Below are 12,258 nucleotides of genomic sequence, written 5' to 3' on the forward strand. Positions count from 1 at the left end.
CACTCCACGGCACTTAATGACACTCCACGTTATGGCACTCCACTCTGCGCTATTCTCCTTTACCCCACTAACTGTTGCCCATGGTAAACAGCAGCCTCTCTGGTGTACAGCATGACTTAAACATATTGGTAAAGTCAATACTTCTTGCATAGGCAAGACCTATTGGCTTTGCCAATGCTCATTTCTTATTGCTTAATCCCTCCATGAAGAGAGCTGTGTTTTTCAGCAGCCTCCCCCCTGTCAGTGTTACTCTCACTCACCTGTGTGCTTCTCTGCCCCTGTGCTTCCAGTTGCTATCTCATCCATGTGTTTCTTTCCTCCGCACTGTTGATCTCCCCCCCCGCCCCTTGTGCGTCTCTCCCCACACTACGTTTCTGTCTTCCCCATGTGCTTTGCCCCCGTAAACAAACATACAACACCCCTAAACGAGACAGCCAAGCCTCTTATGGCATTACCATACAGACATGTACTCAGAGCAAAATGAACCCTCAACTAGCCAAGTATGGTCTTTTCATCAGTGGATGTCAGAGCTAGCGCTGGGAAGCCTCCAAGAGCTTCTGTTCACTTGTTAAATAGTCTCCTAGTTAAGGATTCTCTAATTTAGGTTGAGGTTATGTTCCCTGTGTCAGCATTTATGTTCTCCCTTTGCTAAACTATCAAATGTATTAAAATTGCATTAGTGAGGTAATTGTTATTTTTACTGGCTTCACCTCGCCACAAGATTACATACAGGAGGGTCAGACCCTGCTTCTCTTTTCTTTCGACATGTTTTGGCGCTTGTGTGTTGTCCCTACAGAGAAAAGTGCCATCCTCAGAACTATAGATCTCAGTATCTTATTTCAAATATTGTGAAACAGTCACTTGTTCATAGATTAGGTTATGTGAATGCATCCAACAGCATTGTAAACAGAGGACAGGTACAGCTGGGGCCAAACAATGCAAACTTTGCTCAAAATACATGCAAACTGGGCAGCAGCAGGGTACGCTTGATTCCTCACCAAACAGATGCAGCTCAGCAGTAGAAGCGCAAGCTTCCTTATCTCACAGAAGGCAGCAAGTGCAATCTTCGCTTCCCCACAGAAGAGATTCGGCAAGGTAGGCTAGTACAAGCTTTTAGTGCTCACAGAACAAGTGCATTTAAGGTATGACGTGATTTATAGACCGGTCTCTGGAGTTAGTGCTTAACTCACTGAAAGGGGCATATAGGCGGAAGAGTGAGCTTTTATGTGAGGTCTGATGCCATTCTCCCTTGGGTGATATTCAACAACAGCATCCCAAGGTCCTGGTGCTGTCACTCAGGGACATGCTGTTTGAGTTGATTCTTTGGTTTTCAACGCACCAACAAGTAGTCGTAACCAAGCAAGTCATGGTTATATGAGTATTGAGATGACCAAGTCCCCGTGCTAGCTTCTGCCTCCTAAGTCAGTACCCAATCTGACTCACAAGTTCAAATTCTGTCTATTCAAATAAGTGTAGGGACCTCAATCTATATCCATACATCCAGTTCTTACTCAAATTTATAATTAGAAGAAATACAAACATAAAATTTGAAAAACCCTATTGCAATATCATTTTTTCATTCAAAAACATAATTATGTCCAAAGCAGAGTATTGTTTCACATTAAAGTATTATTCCAATTTGGTACTGTTCACAGTCCATATCCAAATTTAATTAAAACTCCGATCCAAAAAAACACTTCCGCCATCACGTAATGCGGTGTTCCTACTGTTTCTTCAGGGCTCACAGCTTAAGATAGCATCCTTTCCTCAAGCTGCTGTTCCTGTCACATCCACAGCTGGGGTATATTCCATCATCTCTTTCTAGAGATATTTTCCATAACTTAAATCCACAAGATGCATAAATCTATTTAGTCAGTAGAACTTTGACCTCCGTTGATGGAACACTATGGCTTCGCACGAGTGACAGGATTATTGGGGTTTTGGGGCTGAACGAGCAGTCTCTATCTACAGTGAGTGCATGACAATGTGATGAAGTTGAATTTTAGTGAGAACATTGGGATAGATATCTAGCTACAGTCATGGAGGTCAAACAATGCACATGCCCGTCACTCCCGCTCTCTCCCTATGCCATCGAAGCAACTCACACAGTAGGGAGATGGAACCGTGGGAGGTGGGACTTTTCTGAAATCTCTTTCCTGGCTGCACAGTGACAAACCCAGCTGGTCCTTACCGCTACTGTGCCTTTTTATTGTCAAAACATCACATCCAAAGACCAACCCTAACCCAAACTCTACACCTTCTGATGGCACTAACCTTTATTGTAGCGCTGCCTCTAAACTTCACCCTTGCCCTATCCTACTCCTTTCTCTCTACGTCTAACCCTGAGCTTAGCTGTAACCCAAGCACTACACCTGTAACCGTAGCACAAACCTTTATCCTAGCACTACCTCTAAACTTCCCTCTAATCCTACTCCTTACCTTCTATGTCTAACCCCAACCGTGACCCTAGCTCTCACCCAGACCCTATAGCTTACCATAGCACTAACTTTTATCTTAGTTCTGCCACAAGTCTTCATACGTATCCTAATCCTCACCCTTTAAGTCTGACTCTAGTTCTAGCCAAAACTCTACGCCTTCTTGTAGCACTAACATTTATATATGATAGAGACTTCTAGTCTCAGATTCCTTACCTTACAATTTCCCCCAGGCATCAATCTGGATTCAGAGATTTTTTTCGAGCAGTACCCATGCATGCCGTCAGGTGGCATCGGTCGACTCTGCGTTTGTTGTAGGAGTTGTCACCGGATGTGGCGTCTCGGGTCGTATATAGGTGCCACTCCAACGTGCTGACGTCTGTTCTTTTCTTTCTGCATCAGCTTACGCACAGGTCCACAGATTAGCTACCCATATGCTTGGGTAAGCATAAGAAGTAATTGAAGAAACACAAGCGTTCTTCGACTTCACCCCGTTGGTTGGCTGACGTGACGCAGACAAAGAGCGTTGACGCTGTAGGCCTCTGTCCTCAGAGCCTACTACTGGGTGGGCTGTGCACCTCTTTGCATTTCCAGGAGCCGGGGGCCACCCCTTCTCAATTGAAGGAATTGTAAGAGACCATGCGCCTCATCTTTGGGCAGTCTGACCCTGCCGGAGCGCTTTCTGACCCCGCAGGGTCGGTAAGGGCCCCATTGGGTTCCACACAGTGACCTAGGTCCCAAAGGGCACCCAGGGAGCCGCTTCCGGATCCAAATTGGCATTGTCATACCACCGCAACCTTCCCTGATGATGGCTCTGATGTAGATGCTCCCAATGCAGCCCAGGCCCGTGGTCGGCGTCGATCCTATACTTATTGCCGACGACGACACAGAGCTGGACCACCATCGCTGATTCCGACTTTGGTGGGGACCTTGGTCAGATCCTAACCCTTATTCTTATGGGTACGAGTTTGGTGAGAGTACAGAGGGGGCTGCTGGACCCTTTAGAATACCAGCTTGAAAACCCTGTGGACTGGGCTCAGGAACTGGGTGAAACCAGCGGTTTGGACACCTCTCCTGACACTGGAATGCTTTCTCCCCCTACTGTGGCTATGGAGGAGGGAGCGTCTTATTCCATGGTGGTGCGGAGAGTGGGCAAGGTCCTGGGCCTCGAGCTGCCTTTGGTGGCGGTCCTGACTGAGGTGCTTCAGCCCGGGGCTTCCACGTCTGAACCCTTTTTGCTCTTCAATGAAACCCTTACTGATGCCATGCTGGGTACCTGGTCCAAACCCTTCACAGGAATTCCTACGAACAGGACAATAACCTGCTGCCATAGGCCTGCACCTAGCGACCTGGTGTTCCTGACCCAACACCCTACTCCTGAGAGCTTGGGTATCCAAACCTCAACATCGCATGGCGCGTTCCCTTCCACACCCCCGGATAGGGAATCCAAGAGGTTGGATCATCTTGGAAAGATGTTTTCTTCCTCCATCCTGGCATTGTGGTCCGTGAACACTACATGCTTTTTGGACACTGTTGCATAAGTGCTGTCACAGGTCCCGGGTGAGGCCTAGGCCATTCTCCCCCAAGCTGTTGCTAACGGGAGAGACGTGGCCAAGTTCACAGTCTGATGTGGGCTGGATATGACTGACTCTTTAGGCAGATCGGTTGTGTCAACTTTGGCCTTGAGGTGCCACGCCTAGTTGACGGCATCTGGCTTTTCAGGGGATGTCCAATCCACCCTTATGGACATGTCCTTTGATGGTACCCGTCACTTCGGAGACAAAGCAGACTCCGCTCTGGAGCACTTTAAGGAGTCCTAGGCCTTGCACCAGCCCCTCGCTCCCCTCAGTCTGCTTTGTGCCCCTTTGGTGGCCTGGCCACATCCGTTCCCCTCCAGCCACCATGCTGGGCATACTGCCCAGCTTCTGCGTGGCTGATGATGTGGGATCCAATGTCCGCGTGGATCAGTGAGCCAGCCGTCTAGCCAGTTCACTGCCCTCACCTTCTGCTCAGCCTTCAAAGCTTCCTAGTCCGATGCTTCCCCACCAGGGTCCAGTTGGAGGCAGGATCCACCATCACCTGCCCCGCTGGCAGGTTTTGTAAATAATCTGAAGGTGATACTCCCTCCCCTTTGAGACTACCCCTCTGTCCATGCCATCATCCCACAATTGTATGACTGAGGATCACTTGGCTCCGCGAGAGGAGCCATAGCGAGGGTCCCTGTGCTTAGAAGTAGGTCGTGGCTGTTATTCCCATTACTCTCTGGTATCAAGAACAAACAAGGGCCTCCGCCCTATCCAAGACCTTCGGTCCTTCAATCTCTTCCTTAGGAATAGAAGTTCAAAATGCTCACCCTGTCTCAGGCTTTATCTGCCCTGGACCCAGGAGACTGGGTAGCGTTGGACTTTAAGGACACTTATTTTCACATCCCCATCCTGCCTGCCCACAGATATTACTTTCGATTCACGGTGGGCCATGGACACTTTCAGTTCACCATGCTCCCTTGTGGCCTCACTAGTGCCCCTCGAGTGTTCACCCAGGTGATGGCAGTGGTCGCAGCCCATCCGTGCAGGTTAGGGGTTTGTCTTCCCCTACCTCGACAACTGGCTGTTGAAGGCGGCCTCACCCCAGGCTGTCGTCTCCCACCACCAGACTACTGCGGGCCTCCTGCATTCGCTGGGGTTCACTATATACATGCTGTAGGAAAGCTGGCTCTGTATATACCTTATCAAAGTGAGATTTGGGGGGTCATTATGACCCTGGCGGAAGGCGGAGAAGCGGCTGGCGGTCTTTCCTCTGTGTATTATGACCATGGCGGTTACCGCCAGGGCGGACCTGGGTCTCCAGCCCGGCGGCCTTCACTATACCACCAGTGGTATTTGGACCCGCCTGACCGCCATGGATTTCATGTGGTTTGAAACCGCCATGAAATCCATGGCGGTAAACACTGTCAGTGCCAGGGAATTCCTTCCCTGGCACTGATAGGGGTCTCCCCCACCCGACTCCCTCCCCTATCCACCCCCCCACCCCTCCTGCCACCCCCCAAAGGTGGCAGGACCCCCCTCCCTACCCCGACCCCCAAATTAACATCACTCATACACACACGAGACGCACGCAGGCACCACCAACACACATACACGCACACACACCGACATACATGCCAACATCCACACACACAGTCAGACACGCACACCCACATTCAAACATACACGCACACATCCATACAGACATACCTACAGACATACACGCACTCATTCCCATACACACAACACCCCTGCAAGCATGCACGCACTCACACACCCCCTCTACATACACACACACACGCCCATGCACGCACACAACACACAACCCCCCCCACCCCCCGCCCCTCACTATGGCTGTTGGCGGCTCTCCGTCTGTAAAAGGACGGAGAGCTGCCAACGGTCATATTAGGCAGAGCGGCAAACCGCCACCACTGGCAGTCTTCCTTACGGCTGTCCCTCGACGGTCTTGAAAAAAGACCGCTGAGGTCAAAATGACCCCCATAGTGTGCACAGTCCAGGGACTCCCCAGAGGCTTATAAGCCAAAGTAGATAATACTATGTTCTCTTTTGTGGTAGTGTGGTCGAGCAGTAAAGCTTATTAGAGGGTAGTGCAAAGAATTTGTTGTACACACACAGAAAATAGAAGAAGCACACACTCAATTACTTAACTCCAGGCCAATGGTTTTTATATTTTAAAAATATATTTTCTTAATTTATTTTTAGAACTACCAGATTCAAGTTGCAGGTAAGTACCTTAAAAGTTTTGTATTTCACACAGGGATCAACAGTACTTTGTTTGAAAAAAGTAAGTAATAAAATGTTTTCAATATTGGCAATAATCTGTTTTAAAAATGGACACTGCAATTTTCAGAAACAGTTCCTGGAGGGTAGAAATGTTAGTTCATTTTACAGGTAAGCACAATACTTAGTTTGAGTCTCTGGGTTTTAGGAAGTCCACTGGTTGGGGTTCAAGTTTACCCCAAACACCCACCACCAGCAACACATGACCGGCCGGGTGCAGAGGTCAAAGATGAGCAAATTTAACATGGGCTCCTATGGAGACAGGGGGTACTTGAAATCAGGCCTGCCTGCAGCTAAGTACCCGCGGCTCGGAGGGCTGACCAGGGGAGATTAGAAGAGCAGTTGAGGGGCCACAAGTAGGCATCAAACACACACCCTCAGCGACACAGGGGCAGCCGGGTGCAAACAGGACGTTGGGTTTCCAATTCTGATCTTTGAGGAGACCCAAGGGGTCACTCAGAGGCTGTAGGCGAGGTCCAGGAGGGTGTCTTGGGCACACCACCGGTCGGACAGGGAGGAGGGCTGCCTGTTGAACATTGAGGCACGAGGGGTCGGTTTCTCCAAGGCCTGGGGCTGCGGGTGCAGTGTGTTCTTAGCTGTCAGATATCTTCGTCCGGAGCTTAGCGGTCAGGGGATCCTCGAGATTCCCTCTGCAGACATCGTTGTGAAGGGATGGAGAGGTCAACCCAGGGTGGGCACTTGCTCGCAGTCGCCTTGGGACCCTCTCTTGCTGGGTGGACCACCTGAACACGCGCCTTGGGCGTCTGGTGCACAGAGGTCAAGACTCACGCATCTGGAGTGAGGTGGGAGTCCTTGGTTGTAGGTTTCTTTAGACAGTCACTGTCCTCAGGAGTTCTTGGTCCTTTTGGGTGCAGGGCAGTCCTCTAGAGCTGGCTGAGGTCGCTGGGCCCACTGGACGCATTATTGGTCTTTTTGCAGGTTCTTTGAAGCAGGAGACAAGCTGATAGGGCTGGGGTCAAAGCAGTTGTCATCTTCCTTCTTATCTGCTGGGGTTTTCAGCTCAGGAGTCCTTCTTCTTGTAGGTCACCAGGAATCTGGTGGGCAGGGTTCAGGGAGGCCCTTAAATCCTAGATTTAGGGACGTTTTAGATGTCAGAGGGCAGTAGCCAATGGCTGCTGTCCCTGAGGGTGGCTACACCCTTCTTGTGCCTACTCCCTTTGGGGAGGGGGCACATTCATATCCCTATTGGCCCCTGTCCTCCAAACCAAGATAGAGGATTCTGCAGGGAGGGGGTCACCTCAGCTCAGGACACTTTAGGGGTGGTCCTGGCTTGGATGGTCACTCCTCCCTGTTTCCCCTAATTTTCTCACCAGACTTGCCGCCAAAAGTGGGGCTTTGTCTGGGGGGCGGGCATCTCCACTAGCTGGAGTGCCCTGAGGCACTTTAACCTGAGGCTTGAGCCTTTGAGGCTCACTGCCATGTGTTACAGTTCCTGCAGGGGGAGGTGTGAAGCACCTCCACCCAGGACAGGCTTTGTTTCTGACCACAGAGTGCACAAAGGCACTCACCTCATGTGTTCAGAAACTTGACTGAAAGTAGCAGGCTGGCACACACCAGTCAGTCCTACACTAGCGGTTTGGCTAACATACAGGGGGCATCTCTAAGATGCCCTCTGTGTGCATTTTTCAATTAATCCCACAGTGGCATCAGTGGGGTTTATTGTGCTGAGAAGCTTGATACCAAACTTCCCAGTATTCAGTGAAGCCATTACGGAGCTGTGGAGTTTGTAGTGACAAACTCCCAGACCATATACTCAATATGGCTCCACTGCACTTACAATGTCTAAGCTTGGACTTAGACACTGTAGGGGCATATTGCTAATGCAGCTATGCCCTCACCTGTGGTATAGTACACCCTGCATTAGGGCTGTAAGGCCTGCTAGAGGGGTGACTTACCTATGCCACAGGCAGTGGTTTGTGGGCGTGGCACCCTGAGAGATGTGCCATGTTGACTTTCTTTTTATCCTCATCAGCACACACAAGATGCAAGGCAGTGGGTATATGCTAAGTGAGGGGTCACCTAGGGTGGCGTTATACATGCTGCAGCCCTTAGAGACCTTCCCTGGTCACATGGCCCTTGGTACCATGGGTACCTTTTACAAGGGACTTAACTGTGAGCCAGGGCTGTGCCAATTGTGGAGACAAAGGTACACTTTTAAGGAAAGTACACAGGTGCTGGGGCCGGGTTAGCAGGGTCCCAACACACTATCAATCGAAGTTGGCATCTCTAGATGTGTTGTTCTCTGCATTAAAATATGCTACGCATTGGCTAAGAAGTAACCCCCGGAGGGCTTGTGTGCTCACTCTCCCAGAGCAACAGCTGCAACCACTGCATTAGCATGCAGAGTTCCAGTCCTGGATATCTGCCAGACACCAACATGGGTGTCTTTGCACACGTTCACCAAACACTACTGCCTGGACAGTCAGGTCCAAAGAGACAGGTACTTTGCACGTTTGGTCCTGCAGGACTTCTTAGTATGATCTTGGTTCGCAGACCCACCTCCGGGGATGGTATAGCTTGGGTATCTATTCTAAGGTAAAAAATCTGCAACTAGAAGTCTCTATCAGATGAGCAAGTTAGTTACCTTTGGTAACAAAGTATCTGGTAGAGACATATTCTAGTTGCAGATTCCCTACCGACCCACCCATCCTTCCCGCTCTGTAATCTGATTTTCAGAGACCGTGACTTCCCTTTCAGTGCCCTCGTTCTGGCAGACCATGGTCAGTGTTCTTTGTGGCTCTTCGCTTCTGGAGTGGAAAGTCGTGGAAAGTAAGTGACCTCATCATGCTGGGTGGCGCCTATATACGACCCGCAACGTCACATCTGGCAACCACGACGCCTATGACAAACACGTAGTTGACTGACTGCGAGCAGGGATACTGTTTCAGAAACATCTCCGGATCCAGACTGACGCTTGGGGGAAATTCTAAGTTAAGGAATTTACAACCAGAATATGTCTCTACGAAATAATTTGTTACCGAAGGAAAACTGCTTGTCCTAAAGCTTTCTTGGATTTTTCAAATTTTTGACTTTCCTGAAGTTTGCAGACTTTAAACTGAATAAACCGTGTAAAAAAAACACTACAGCGTGATTTGCATGGGGGAAAAACATTTACTTGTAGCAGGATAAAACTTTTCAACAAAACTGTTTTTTTTTGGGGGGGGGAGTGGGAGGGGGGGGGCTTTTTTTCCTCCTGGAAGCTTCGACCTTAAGTTCAAAATGTTTAACTCCCCAGCACAATTTGAATTCTGCACTCTCCTGCCGTTCCCTTTTGAGGGCACTGAACGCTTATGAAACTTTACAATTATCAGTCAACCAGTTAAGCGGAACTTTAGATTGTACAGAAAATTCCAACTGTTAATTTCGGAGTGCTGCTGTCAGCTGGGCATGTAGCGCAATTACTGGCAAATGTACATAAGTAAAGATCATAATTTGTATTTATCTTGCTTTTCAGAATTTTCTGATAATTGCCCTGTTTCCAGGTTGACGGCAGTATTCAACTGTTTCCACTTCTCCAACTTTTCTGCATAATGCAAAGGTTACAGCTGCCCTGTCTTTTCTCTCGGGTCCATATAAACACTGCCCCAGTAAAATGAATATATATTTCTGGTCTGTGCTAACTGCTTAAGTAAGGGGCTCATGTGGGCCTCAGAGTTCACAAGCAAAAATATGCGCACTCCAGGTAAAATACAAAAAAGTGATGGGTGGAATGCCTGAATAAATTTCAGCTACCGAAAATGACCCGGGCTGCAGTCCATCGCTATTTCGTTTTTTATCCATCATGCTGCCTCAGATTTTCAGCTGCATAACTGGGGCCGTATTATACACCGTGCCCTGGGGGCGTAACGGGTGTGTGAGCCCGCTTGGTGTAGCGCAGAGCACAGTGGTGTTACAGAAGGGGCCACAGACGCTTGTGTCTCCTTCTGTATTAGTGAAAGCGCTGCCACACGTACTGTCAGTGATATCATGAGAGGGCGTTCCCTCATGTGCGTGGTAGTGTGGCCCCATGCAAGTGAGGGAATCACTCTCCACCCGCGCTGTATTAAGGACGCAGGAGCAGAGGCAAATATGCCCTTAGGGGGCACGTAAGAAGGCGGCACACTTTTAGTGTGTCTCCTAAAGCCACAACCCTGGAGGGGAGAGTGTGGGGTCCTATGGACCACCCATCTATTTGCATAGTTGCAAAGCAAACAAACATTGGCAAAGCAAGTAACTCTGTGCCTACTTATACCCAGCACGACTCATTGACTTTGGCAATGCTTGTTTAGCTTTGGTGGTGGCAGAGTCCTCTCCCTGTCTCTCAGTCTGTCACTGAAACATGAGAGTTGGGACGTTGTTCTCGTCTACATACAAGGCAGTCTTTTCAGCCATAATTGTGTAACATTTGTTGAGGTAGATGGTCTTCCTCAAAGATCAACTCGAGATGTATGTGATCAGGTGCCTGATGAGGAGGATGCTTTTGTCTTCCTCGGCCCCACTGGAAATCATAGCACGGTGGCCTAATTTTATTGCACAGAGTTCTCCAGGATTATTTTCCTGTAGGCCATGGCGCTATTCTCGATTGTGAGAGCTTCCATCATTTTGTTCATATTGTCACTCCAGTGCTGGCTTGTGTTTGCTCTCTTCAATGTGTTTCTCTTGGTGTCCAAAGAGGAGGCTTTCTCCTTACTGTTTGTTAAACTTTCCTTTGATTTTTTTTGTTTTCCAATCCAGCCAAGAGCCACCAGGACAGAATCTCTGGTGGAGGACATTGAACCTCATGCCTGCCAACTTTCACATAAATGTCACTGGCTGCGAGGAGATGGGGGCTTAAAGGTACAGAGACTGTAAAGGGGGCAGAGGAGTAAGTCCATTGCTTTTATGAGGCATGAGACGATGGGGTCATGGAGAGAGAGGGGCTTTTTGCCGAGAACTGACCCCTGACATCCCCTCCAATCCTAGAGCAAATGCTTCAAAGGCTTCTACTAATGTCTTGGGAAGTTTGCAAAAAAAAAAAAAAAACTTGACCATCAGCAGTGTCCAGCCTCCAAACATGAGCTGGAAACACACACTGCGCATGGGTTTTCAGCTCATGTTATCTTCTTTGTATGATACCGGCCACTCACTGGGAGACCTTGCGAGTAGATCTGAGATCGCGGGGCACATTTTGGGACAGTGTGTGTGTTTACAGGTCTGGAAGCAGCAGGCAATTTCTGATTGGTGTTTGTTCCTTGAGTACTGCGTAAATCTACCTCTGACTTGCTTATTAGGACCTGGTCTTATTTCTCACTTATGTCCGCGGAGAGATACAGATGCTGGCATTAACAATCCTCTTCACCCCGCTGCCACCCACCCATCCCAGAATTAAGTAGGATCATGGGTTAAACTCCATAGCATTCCTTGCTGCACCTGGAATTTCGGGTCTTTTAATGCAGGTTTCACCCTGCTTCCAGGAGTTAAACACAGATATCTACCATCTTTTCTGAGTAGGTGATAAATATCTGCGGGGGCTGAAGTTTGAGGATCCGTGAGGACATCTTGGAGTCTTGGTGGAGAGCAGGCAGTGGTCTGAGGGGTGCATCGTCTGTTCTCCCTGCTACGTTGGAGGGGGCAGGGTTATAATCTGAACGCAGCACATGCTTCTCTCCACAACTACTGTTTTCTCCTGGTGCAGAGGTCATTACACCAAACAAGTGGAACAAGCAGCTCTTGTCACTTCAGCTCCCAGTAGAGCCAGTACCCGTTCCGGAGGTAGGGTTTGTGCAGTCACCATCTTCTTGCTTCCTTCGAATCTCCAAAACTCCTGTGAAAAATGACGCGTTGCTTCTGTAACAACCTGTCGAGACCTCACCAACCTCCGTTTTCTTTCTTTCAGGGAATATTCAGGACGTCATTTTGAAGGAAAAGCTGGAGAAGGAAGACGACATCCTGGTGTCTTTGGCTGGACTGAAGCAGGTAATTAGAGCATTGTAAGAGAAAATCAAAACCCTTAAGAGGAG

General features: G+C 49.0%; 1 protein-coding gene across 4 annotated transcripts in view; it reads left to right on the forward strand.

Moving 5' to 3' along the window:
* The window catches only part of TBC1D5 (TBC1 domain family member 5), a 1,391,198-nt gene that overhangs the window by 1,304,713 nt on the left and 74,227 nt on the right, over positions 1 to 12,258 (forward strand). For all 4 annotated transcript variants that reach the window (XM_069212078.1, XM_069212077.1, XM_069212079.1 and 1 more), the window contains one exon: positions 12,135 to 12,214. In XM_069212078.1, the coding sequence (XP_069068179.1) occupies positions 12,135 to 12,214 (80 nt within the window). The remainder of the gene's footprint in view (positions 1 to 12,134; positions 12,215 to 12,258) is intronic.

The sequence above is a fragment of the Pleurodeles waltl genome, chromosome 10, assembly GCF_031143425.1.
Source record: "Pleurodeles waltl isolate 20211129_DDA chromosome 10, aPleWal1.hap1.20221129, whole genome shotgun sequence".
In the NCBI taxonomy this organism is placed as follows: domain Eukaryota; kingdom Metazoa; phylum Chordata; class Amphibia; order Caudata; family Salamandridae; genus Pleurodeles; species Pleurodeles waltl.